At 41.9% G+C, this 12,242-nt stretch overlaps 1 protein-coding gene across 1 annotated transcript in view; it reads right to left on the bottom strand.

Annotated features, from left to right (window-relative positions):
- The window catches only part of exoc6b (exocyst complex component 6B), a 167,864-nt gene that overhangs the window by 92,598 nt on the left and 63,024 nt on the right, over positions 1-12,242 (bottom strand). Inside the window, exons 14-18 of the mRNA XM_055156493.1 lie at positions 11,671-11,776; positions 11,137-11,246; positions 5,716-5,827; positions 2,776-2,910; positions 92-280 (exon numbers count right to left, since the gene is read on the bottom strand). Coding sequence (XP_055012468.1) covers positions 92-280; positions 2,776-2,910; positions 5,716-5,827; positions 11,137-11,246; positions 11,671-11,776 — 652 coding nt within the window. The remainder of the gene's footprint in view (positions 1-91; positions 281-2,775; positions 2,911-5,715; positions 5,828-11,136; positions 11,247-11,670; positions 11,777-12,242) is intronic.

Raw genomic sequence — 12,242 nt, 5'->3', positions numbered from 1 at the left:
CTCCTTACTGAAGGCTAGTTCACGCAGAATATTAGTAGCAGTAGTAGTAGTAGTCATATTTTGTAGTAGTATTCATAGCAGTAGTACTCACAGGGAGGTTGGTGAAGACGCTAAAGGTGCTCCTCAAAAACGCGAGGAGGTCGATGAGGTAATCACTGACGTCAGAAGCCCCGCCCCCAGGCACAGGAGCCAGCCAATCATAGTCCGCCAGCTGAAGGAACTGATCGATCTTTGCGTTCAGACTCGTGTAGATCTCCGCCTCGGCCGCGTGACAAGCGTCCTGGAAGAAGAGAAGAAAAAAAAGCTTTGGTCTGAAAAGTTTTCTTAAAGCAGACCTATTGTGCAAAATGGATTTTCAGATATTTTAAATATGCTGTTGTTTCCTTTTCTCATTTACCCTCTTGAAGTTGTATTTGGAGTGATTTGTGCATGTTTGAGCAAGCTTTCATTGCTTATTTTCCAGACTCCATTCTTGATGACGTTTATGGCGACATCAGCTCCCATTGGGCACCACAGTTTTCTAACGTGGAAGTCAGTGGTTTCTTATATTTTTTAACTGAGGCACGGGATTTGCTCTGGGACGTCCAGTTAGCGCGGCTATCTGCCCCGGCACCTACTGTACTAGAGACACACTCGTGTTAGGACTTTTGGGCTGTGTCATGCTCGGGCGCTGTTACCTGTGGTTCTATGGCCCGTGTTCACACCTACGCGGCCGATAGCGTCGTCGCATGGCGGTGTTTGTTTGCATGTTGCGTAGCGGACCTGGCGCTTTTGGCAGGGAGGGTGGGAAAAGCGGCATGAAGTATCTATTGAGCGGTGGGACCGATGTTGCAGTGCGCACTCCTCTGTTTGTGGATGTGGGGGAGTGGGGGCAGCCGGGGGACAGAGACTGTGGAGCTTCTGTCATCTTGTTTATATTTGGTAAGATTTTGTATTATTTGGATTTCATAGACTGGCCTAAATGTTTAAAATATTATGCACATGCCTCCATATAACATCAGATATACAAACTGTAAATTGTGCAGAGTCTAGTCTCAGGTCTGATCTGATTCTGGTCTGGTTCCTCTTTTGTCCAGTTCATTAAATATATTAAGTTACACATTCCAAGACCAGACTGTGAAAAGTCAAGATTTTCAGCAGTGATGGTGCATGGTTAGAAAAGTTACTAAAATTAAAGTTTTGAACATTTGATTTTTCACACCAAGTTCAGCCCAAATAGTAGACATGAAATCAACACAATCTGATCCCCCCACAACCTGGATCTTATCCTTTGCTCTTAGTTCATTTCATAATTTTTATACAAGTATCGGATTGGGACTTGAGTATCGGCAGATACTCAAAATCAAATGACTCTGAGGCAAAAAATGTGATCGGGACATCCCTAGCTTAAATTTGCACAACTTATGGTCAAAATCATTATATGTTTGACTCTTTACGCTTAGTTCTCAAAAACTCATTTATTCCACAGATTTTCTTCAGAGAAACCCTTTAAGTAGATTTATTTATTGCTCTTGTAGGTTACTCAATTTTGTTGCAGTACTTCTTCACATTATGCGATATCGGACTGGTATCGGTATCGGCGAGTACACTAAGGCCAAGTATCGGATCAGATCCCCAAAAAAATGGTATCGGAATAACACCACTTTTAACACTCAGAAGGTTGCGTTTAAACACTAAAACTGACAAACTTCCATATCCTCTCGGAAAGCATAAATTGGCGAAAGCAAAATTATTTTATCACAACAGCGCCAGAAAGTGGTGCCATTATTCAGCCCCAAAGACGTGAGTGTTGTCAGGCGAAAGGACTCAGACGCAAGATTAATATGAAAAGTTTATGGAGTAGATCCCAAATAAATAAAAAGATACGGCTCAACATTTGTGGATCAGAAGTTTGGTGATTTCTTTTCAAGTAACAGTTCATCTAACAGTAACAGTAAATCTCCCATAGTTATATCCATCTGAAATTTTTAAACATGACCAGAACCTCTTGACGATTCTGATACACGCACCTTGAAGGAACATCATATAAACAATATGTCATGGCTCATGTTATGTCGTCATTGTTTTTGCATATTTTGGTGTTTCTTATTCCTTTAGTGTAGTATGCCCTTGGTGTTTTATTTTGATATTTGTCCTGTCTACTAATGTGTTCCACCTTTGCCCTTTGTTGGTCCATTGTCACTCTCAGTGTCTTGTCATTGTCAGTTTTTATTTTGGGATTTTTGGTCATTCTTTGTTGAACTTTGAAAGAATTTTAACAGCAGTCCTGCATTTTGGGTCCTCCCTCTGTTACATTGTGACGTAATTGGAGACAAAAAATGATATGAACGGTCAAAAGTGCTCAAAAGCTGTCAGCTGAAATCCATGACACTTGAGGTCTGAACTAGTACGTTTGATAACATTTACAACATTCAAAAGGATGGGTTCAAAAACTAATTCTGACAGAAAGTTCCAGATCTTCCTTGAAAGCATAAAGTGAAATTATTTGATCACAATCGCTTCAGAAAGTGGATACTCGGATTTCTCAAATTAGAAAAGAGTCATATCGCAACCAAGGACAATAAAGAAAAAAAATTACAGAAATGGGTTTGGTTATGGAATACAACAACTCTCTTATCATTTTATTTTTCATGATTATTTAAGGCCTATGTGAAAAGACTCGACGTATGTGGATCAGGAGTTTGGGGTTTTCTTTTCAAAAACAGTAAATCTACCATCTACAATTCTAAAACGTGAAAAGCAACCTCTGATACATGTGCTGGTTTGTGTTTGTACCTTGAAGGTGGAGGGCCCGTAGAGTTTGGTGGCGCTGACGGCGTCTAGAGGAACGTTGGTGATGTTTGAGATGAACTCCTCCAGGAAGTGACAGCTGTACTCCAGGTGAGTGCTGTTTATGATCAACTGAACCAGCTACACACACAAGAGAAGAAGAGAGGAGAAGGAGAGAGAGAGATAAAGAGAAGGTAAGGAGTCAATAGTTCACTTTGTGGAAACCATCTGACCTCGCAGCATTAAGGATTTGTTCGCACAACGGTAGGCGGGTACTTTTTTTATTTACCCAACCGCTGCTATTTGGTCATGATGTATGTAATGCGCCACCCGAAACACTCAGTAGTGTCCAAGTAATTGTCAGCACAACAGCAAACACAGAGAGTGAAAATCCTTGATCTTGGGAATCGTTACCAACACAGAATGTCTGTCTTTGTCTACATCCATCTCGACGCTTTGTTTACTGTTGTGCTGTACCACAAAAGGGACACAGACAGGGGCTTGAGTTTGAGGTCAGCTCTTAGCTGATTGGCTGGTGCGCGGTCTACAACTTCCGGGGTTCTTGCAAATCGTCTAGTGTATTCTGATTCCTGACTTAGTCCCTGGAGAGAAGTTAAAGGGATAGTTCTGGATTTTTGACGTAAATCTGTATGTCATCCCTGTGATGAGCAGTGTCGTGCATCAACACTGACAGCGTCCGGTGAGCCGAGATACTGTCCGTTTTATGTGCTGACGAAAGTAGTCCGGCAAGTTGGCTGGTGACTGTATAATAAAACGTTTTTCTTCTCAAAACAATATGTGTTCAAAAGAGTGATACATTTGCATCACAAAACCATCGTCGCCAAAAAAGTCACACCTCATTATCGCTTGGCACTATTTTCTTTCCGTCCGTATCACTGCGCGCTGCCGCCAGGTGACAGCCGCGCCTGGTTCACTTTGTTTACTGCTCGGAATGTTAGCGACAACATGTCTGATTACGACACTGACAATAAAGACTTTGCCTTTACCACAAAGCCAAGGGGAGATCTTTGTGAACCTGAATATACTGATGCCGAAATTCACCAGATGGAGTTAGAACGAGCAGAGAGAGAAGAGAGACAGAGAAGTGGTACAAGTTGAAGCTGAAGCCATGAGAGACCGAGTGACACTCACCATCACGTCATTTATAAACTCATATACAGTGAACATAGAGCCTCCACTGTGACTGAAGCATGGACGACTAATAGAAACATGGAATCATCCACACGTCCACGTATAGTTGCTACCAATAGTGTACGAGACATTTACAATAGTAATAACAGTCGATTATAAAGTTATGTTTTGTAGAAGCTTCACTGGTGATATGACACTGAGTGATTTACTGCACACAGAGTTACATCTGATTCTTGAGTCTGTTCTCTTGTAAACATAGCGGCACTTCTTCGTTCTTACCTGGTTTGGTTTCCACATTGAAGCCAAAGGCAAGAAGCCAAAGTTTCCTCAGCACAAAGTCCATGACAGGAAAATGGTGACATGTGCGTGGAGATTCAGCCAGATTTTTGTTTTTACAGCCTGGAGAATCAAGAGTTCGCACCATTTCTTAGGTATATTCATATGTATCTTATACAAGTTTATATACTTATGGCTCTAGCTCTCATATTCGCTCTCTCGCGTCGTGGTGGTCTGCGCATGTAAACACTGCCGAACAACTGAACAAAGTGATGGATTTCGTGCGCGACTGTCACCTGGCGGCAACGCGCAGTGATACGAACGGAAAGAAAATAGTGCCAAGTGATTATGAGGTCTACCTTTTTATTCGACGATGGTTTTGTGATGCAAATGTATCACTCTTTTGAACACATATTGCTTTGAGAAGAAAAACGCTTTATTATACAGTCCCCAGCCAACTTGTCGGACTACTTTCATCAGCACCGAAAACGGCCAGTATCTCGACTCACCGGACGCTGTCGGGGGTAAGTCAGTGTTGATGCACGACACTGCTCATGGGGATGACATAAAGATTTATGTCAAAAATCCAGAACTATCCCCTTAAATTGAGCGGAGGCACTAGGTGGCGCCAGCCTGGCTAACACGATATAGCAATGATACACAATCTGTTTATGAAACAACTGCACCAGCTACACATAGAAAAGAGGGAGAAGGAGCATTAGAGAAGAGAAGCAAAGTAGCTATTAATTTTATTTATTTATGTGTTATTGCTTTGTCTGGAATGTTTCACAGTATGCTATTAAACCTTTCAATCGTCATGGAGACCAAATCAAACCAAGTTACACGTAAGATCTGTGGACAGGCGACCCCGCTTACAGTATGAATGTCTGTTTTTCTCAGTATTTTTGAGCTATAAAACCACCTGTAATTGAATAAATGTAAGATAGAGCTGTTTAATGTCATACTGTGGAACATTCCAGGCAGAGCAATGACATGTCCATAGAAACAAGAAGGCGGCGGACCCTCCACCAGAGAAGTTACATAATGCACCTTTAAATAACATATTAAAGGGCCTATGTTGCGCTATTGCTCTGATATAATGTTTCCTCATCACAAACACACTTGGAGTTGTGTTTTGTTTCTTCATACATGTTTAAGTAGAAAACACTCTGCTCCACCTAATACAGGAAGTGCTCCATTATGTTTTTAAACTCTGTATACCTTCACTAGAATCCCTTGAATGATTTCAGCCCTAGAATTGCCAATCTCTACTGAACTAAAGGTAAAAAGGTAGAGTATTTTGAGCTTTGAAGATGTCGACAGACTAATAATAAAGGGCTACTCAAACACGTGTAAATGAAACAAAACACAACTTCAGATATGTTTTTGTTTTTGAGCAGGTAACAACATTAGATCATGATTAAAAGCACACAAGTGTCAATTTGTGCAATACAGGACCTTTCATCAATCTCCTGGTACAATTACAGACGGGATGACAAACTGTTATTTTTTCTATACCTCTGCGAGCCCCACGTTCTTCTTCTTGATTCCGTACTGCAGACAGTTGCTGAGGGTCCGAGTCAGTAGCAGGTTGGTCGACTTTCGGATCATATCGTCCACTTCGGAAGAGCTGCGAAAACACACACGAAGACAGACGGAAAATAAACAAACTCTGCTAAAGGGAAGGCAGACATTTTTCCTCCAGCGCGCCTCCGGGCCAGCACAAACACTTTAAGCTAATTTATTCATCTGTGGAGCTGGAAAAGATGCAAAGAAAACATCGTCTGGAGGTAGAAAATCTGAATGTACAGCGTGTGCATATTAAAGCGGACTTATTATGCAAAATGGACTTTTTAGAGCTTTTAACCATGCTATAGTTGCCCGAATTTGGAGTAATTTGTGCATGTTTGAGTCATCTTTAATCATTTATTTTCAAGATGCCATTTTGCAGATCGTTTTAGAGAAAAAAAATATGGAATCAATCAACCAAAATAGGGCTAATTACGAAGAAGATTTTAAGCCTGAAAACTCAAGAGAAAATACAAAATGGATTTAAACAGCGCATTTTCAGAAGCGTTCAGAGAAACAAAACACAACTCCAGGTATGTTTTTGATGAGGAAACAACAAAAAAACTCACAATTTGGCGTAATAAAGGAGCTTTAAAAACTCTGAAATGTCAAAGAGATTTAAATGCATGGCTCAAAATTGGCCCATATCAAACTGAAATTATACAAAACATTGCCAAGTTTCTTCTTTTTAGACGCTCCAGCTCATCGCTCAAACCCACCTGAGTTTGAATGATCTTTCTGAGAACTGCTCTTCTTAAAAATCACATATTATAAAGTCTTTTCCTGCTCCTGGACATATTTGTGTTTTATCAAATGGATCCTGGTTCATTTCTGTGACGTCTTGAACTCTCCAAAGATGCAAACCAGTGAACCTCTACCTCCGAAAACAGATTTATGGAGCTTAAAATGGGGTTCTGTGCCAGGATCACCTCGTTCAGACTTTAAATAGTTCAGTCCAGCTCCTGGCGTTCGCGAAGTGAAGCTGACCACTGCAGACAGTCTCCACCATGGAGCCAACTGTAGACTGTACACTAAAGCTGAGAGACAAGTACTCTCTCTGTCTCTGCCTGTCTCACCGCCTCTGTGTTCTTCTCTCTCTGTCTCTCTGTCTGTCTCTCTGTCTGTCTCTCTGTCTGTCTCTCTGTCTGTCTCTCTGTCTGTCTCTCTGTCTGTCTCTCTGTCTGTCTCTGCCCATCTCACCGCCTCTGTGTGTCTCTCTCTTTCGGCGTCTCTTTCGGCGTCTCTTTCGGCGTCTCTTTCGGCGTCTCTTTCGGCGTCTCTTTCGGCGTCTCTCTCTTTCTCCGTCTCTCTCTCCGTCTCTCTTTCTTTCTCCGTCTCTGTCTCTCTATTTCTGTCTCTCTCCATCTCCGTCTCTCGCTGTCTCTCTGTCTCTCTCCGTCTCTCTCCGACTCAGTCTGTCTCTCTATTTCTGTCTCTCTCCGTCTCTCTCCATCTCCGTCTCTCTCTCCGTATCCGTCTTTCTCTCTCTCCGTCTCAGTCTCTCTCTCTCCTTCTCAGTCTGTCTCTCTATTTTTGTCTCCCTCCCTCTCCGTCTCTCTCTCCGTCTCCGTCTCTCTCTCCATCTCCGTCTCTCTCAGTCTCTCTCTCTGTCTCAGTCTCTCTCTCCATCTCTCTCTCTGTCTCTGCCTGTCTCCCCGCCCTGACCACTGCAGACAGTCCTAACCGTGTATGCTCGAGCTGATACCTAAAAAGTATTTTAAAAAGCTTTGAATTGTAAAAATATTTAAATCAGAAAACCAGATCTTATATTTATTTAAAGGTCCAATATCACGGAAAAATCGAGGTTTGTGAGATTTAAGCCATGTTACACTGTTGTTGCCTCCTTAAAAACATAACTGAAGTTGTGTTTTGTTTCATTCACACATCCTTTATTATTAGTCTGTCTACATCTCCAAACTTCAAGGAAAACAAAGCTTGAAAAGATGAGAAAATGAGACGGTGTGTCCAAACTTTAGACTTTAGTGAATGTGAAATAAAGGTAAACTGTAGTTATGTTTGTGATGGGAGGAGACAGTTCAATTTCGCATAATAGCTCCCTTTAAAAGTTCACGGTTAATTACAGACCTGAGCTTCTGGTCTCTCTCTCCATCTCTCTCACTCTTTGACTCCTTTTCTCTCTGTCTCTTTCTCCGTCTCTCTTTGTGTCTCTTTCTCTGTCTCGTTCTCCGTTTCTTTCTCACACTGTCTCTTTGTCTCTCTCTCTCTATGTCTCTCTCTCAGTTTCTCTCTCCCACTCTTTGGCTCCTTTTCTCTCTGTCTCTGTCTCTCTGTTGTCTCTCTGTGTGATTGTTAGAGAGAGAAACAGAGAATGAGACAGAGAGAAAGACGGGGACAAAGTCTTTGTCTCTCTCTTGGTCTCTGTCTGCCTGTCTTTCTGTCTCTCCCACTCTTTGTCTCTCTTTCTCTGTCTCGTTCTCCGTTTCTCTCTCACACCGTCTCCTTGTCTGTCTCTCACACCGTCTCTGTCTGTCTCTCTCTCTCTCTCTCTTTCTCTGTCTCTCTCGTTCTCTCTGTCTCTGTCTCTCCCTGTCTGTGTCTCTCTCCTCTCTTTCTCCCTCTGTTCCTCTGTCCATTTCTCTCTCTCTCTCTCATCACATAGGCTCAGACAGGGACTAGTGTCTCTGTCAGTCCCTCGCTCTGTCCCTCTATCTGTCTCTCTGTGTTTGTCTCTCTTTCTCGCTCTTTTTCTCTCTGTCTGTCCACTGGAGAGGAGCGTGCAGTGGTCACACAGGCTGAGACAGGTGCTCTCTCTGTTTGTCTCTCCGTCTCTCTTCCTCTCTCTCTCAGTGGTTACATAGTCTCAGACAGGTGCCCTCTCTGCCTGTCTCTCCATCTCTCCGTCTCTCTCTCTCTCTCTCTCAGTGGTCACATGGGCTCAAACAGATCCTCTCTCTATCTCTCAATCCTTCTCTGCCTGTCTCTCTCAGTCTCTCTCTCTCTCTGGTCACGTAGGCTCAGACAGGTGCTCTCTCTGCCTGTCTCTCCATCTCTCTCCTTTTCTCTCTTTCGCTGTCCATCTCACTGCCTCTCTGTGTTTCTCTCTCCATCTCTGCCTGTCTCTCTCTCCATCTCTCTCTCTCTCTTTCTCTCTTTCTGTCTCTGTCTCTCTCTCTCTCCGTGGTCACATAGGCTCAGACAGGTGCCCTCTCTGCCTGTCTCTCCATCTCTCTCTCTCTCTCTTTGTGTTTCTCTGCCCGTCTCACAGTCTCTGTGTTTCTCTCTCCATTGTTCTCTCTCCGTCTGTCTCTCCATCTCTCTTTCTCTTTCCGTCTCTCCCTCTCTCTCTCTCTGTCTCTCTGTGGTCACATAGCCTCAGACAAGTGCTTTCTCTGCCTGTCTTCCTGCCTCTCTGTCTTTCAGTCTCTCTCTCTCTCTGTGGTCACATGGGCTCAGACAGGTGCTCTCTCTCTGCCCGTCTCTCCATCTCTCTCTCTTTCTCACTCTCTCTGTCTCTCTGCCTGTCTCACCACCTCTGTGTTTCTCTCTCCATCTCTCTTTTTCTGTCTGTCTCCGTCTCTGTCTCTCCCTGTCTCCTCGCCTGTCTCTCCCTGTTTCTCTCTGTCTCTCTCTGTCTCAGTCTCTCTCTCTCTCTCTCTGTCTCTCCCTGTCTCCTCGCCTCTCTCTGTCTCAGTCTCTCTCTCTCTCTCTCTCTCTCTCTCTCTCTCTCTCTCTCTCTGTCTCTCTCTCTCTCCGTCTCTCCGTGGTCACGTAGGCTCAGACAGGTGCTAGTGCTCTACACTTTAGGCACTTACTCTGGTATTTCCTCCATTTGACTTCACCTCGAGACTAAACCAAACCCGGGACACTTTCAAAACAAAACCTCCTAAAGACACCAGCCTCCGTTTTCCACATTTACAGGACAATTACAATAGTTTAAAAGGTCAAGAGTCGTGCATTCTTCAGGATTCTTGAACTGCTTTTGGACATTTTAGTCTTGGGATTAAATCAAAATGAAAAATAAACAACAACTGAATGAAACCAGTTAAATGTGTGAAGCTGTGGGTGGTAGCAGTAAAAGGGCAACATGAAAATCCAACAGCAAATTGAAAGGTCAAAGGTGAAAGGTTAAGTTGGGGCAGGTCTTGCATCTGGACTTCAGAAACTTGATATTATTGTACTTTGTAACTTCAAGGTGATGATACATGCGCCATTTTCTAATCTATGTTATCATTACTGTATTTTCCGCACTATAGGACACACTTAAAAGCCTTTAATTTCATCCAAAAACGACTGTGCACCTTATAATCCAGAGCGCCTTATATATGAATTTATTGGGGTGTCTTAATACGACTTTAGTAAACTACAAAGCCGCACCACTTGCAGCATTACGGCTCCTGTAGTCAAGAGCATCAGGAGTAATACATACTGTGATTCCTTTTAATATCAAAATGCACCTGTCAAGAGACACACTTACAACGCCCACTTTAAACTCAAGACTATTATAAAGTGAAAGTGCGAGTGTATGAGAGAAGGAGAACACACATTCACCAAGACAGAGAGACAGCGCCGAGCCACTTACACCACGATCTGCCAATGGATCGTGGACGCCTGGACTAAGGATCAGTATCAACTGTGGTCCGAGCTTTCACCAAGACCAGAATCATCACTGAACTGCAAGGAACAGTAACCACACTGACTCAGATAATGACGAGAGGGATGTGGACGTGCTGGACGCTGTAATCACCCAACTGTTTGAACTATTATGAGTTATTGTGAATACACGAAAAATTTAGCGTCTCAGACCGTATTTTTTTACGAGTTACAATTGAACAAAGTTGAGAGTTATTGTGAACGCGTTAAATAAAGTTTGACTGACTTATCTAACTGTTGTGTTTCGTTTAATGTGCCTTATAGTCCAGTGCGGTTTATATGTGAAAAAAGTTTAAAAATAGACCATTCAGTGACAGTGCAGCTTATAATCCAGAGCGTCCTATAGTGCAGAAAATATGGTATATAACTTAAGTAAACAAGAACAGACCTGGAGTTGTGTTTTGTTTCATTCACATGTTTGACTAACCCTGCATTAATAATCATAGAGCACAACTCCAGGTATGTTTTTGAGGAGATAACAGGATTATAGCATGTCTTAAAATCTCACAAGAGCCAATTTTGTGTAATTTAGGACCCTTAAGAATAATAAAAATGTTCGCTCAATATGTTAATTGTTTCTTGATTCACTTGGAAACACACAAGAATGTCTCTTTCAATTTTTTGCTCATTTAAATTTCACTTATGAACATATCTTATCCTGGTTTTTATCTTTTACATGTGAAGCACTTTGTGACCTATGTCTGTGAAAAGCGCTATATAAATAAAACTTATTTACTTACTTTGTGTTATTTTCTATACCTGAGATGCAGATCCTCTGAGTACTTGAGACATGCGTAGATGAACTCTTTGAGCTGACAGTAAACTTTAGGCACAAACTCGGAAAACGGCAGCTTCTTTGGGAACGGCAACTGCAAAAAAAAATTGACACGTTAATATTAAGAGATTTAATTGGCCATTTCCAGCATAGTACAACAAATATTTAAATTCTAGTGATTGAAAGTAGTCTGGTGAAAGTGTATGGACTTTAAAAAACAGACAGCAGTTAGTGTGAGATTACAAGATGGAACAGAACATTTTGGAGATGTAGACAGACTAATAATAAAGGGTTACTCAAACACGTGTGAATGAAACAAAACACAATTCCAGGTATGCTTTTAATGAGGTAACAGCTTTAAAGCTCACGAGACAAGAGTGAATTTTGTGTAATATACCACCTTTTAAGGATAATAAAAATGTCTGCTCAAAAAATAGTTTCTGGATTCACTTGGAAACACACCAGAATGTGTCTTTAGCTTCTCCACTCGTGTTATTTTTACATTTGGAGTGTGTTACCTTCTCCAGCTCAGGGTCGTGCAGGGGGAACTGGGAGGTGTAATGTCTGAACTCCTCCTCTGTGGACACCGGGATGGGGCTGTAGTTGTCCTGGTCCAACGCCTGTCTGTACAAACCAAACATTTCAAAACGATTTCAGTAAGCTGGAAGTAACAAAAATAAAACATAACATTTAACATAACATTTTTAGAACTGCAAAGAAAACAAAATTCAAAGTGGCAGAGGCAGACGAAATAAACGCATGGGAGATTGCATGATCTTAAACTAGTCAAAATTGTGCTTTTTTGTTTTATTTTTTTATCTGCACAGTGCAAATGAACCTTGGTTTCACAAAAAAAAAGTGTTATATTGAATGTTCGGAAATAATTTGAACAATTTAATTTTGTATATTTTAGTTTTACACTTTTCACTGTGTGTCAATGGAAATTTAAAGGTCCTATATTACGGAAAATTTACGGAAGCCGAGACGCAAACGCTGTAACAAATACAAATGCGACAACACAACAAAAAGCCACAATACATTAAAAAGCCACAACGGAAATGACCACGGGACTATATTTTCCAACGGACAG

Source organism: Boleophthalmus pectinirostris, unplaced genomic scaffold (genome assembly GCF_026225935.1).
Source record: "Boleophthalmus pectinirostris isolate CB_2022bp ecotype Guang Dong unplaced genomic scaffold, ASM2622593v1 HiC_scaffold_20, whole genome shotgun sequence".
Classification (NCBI taxonomy): domain Eukaryota; kingdom Metazoa; phylum Chordata; class Actinopteri; order Gobiiformes; family Gobiidae; genus Boleophthalmus; species Boleophthalmus pectinirostris.
This window is presented reverse-complemented; position numbering and strand designations above follow the sequence as displayed.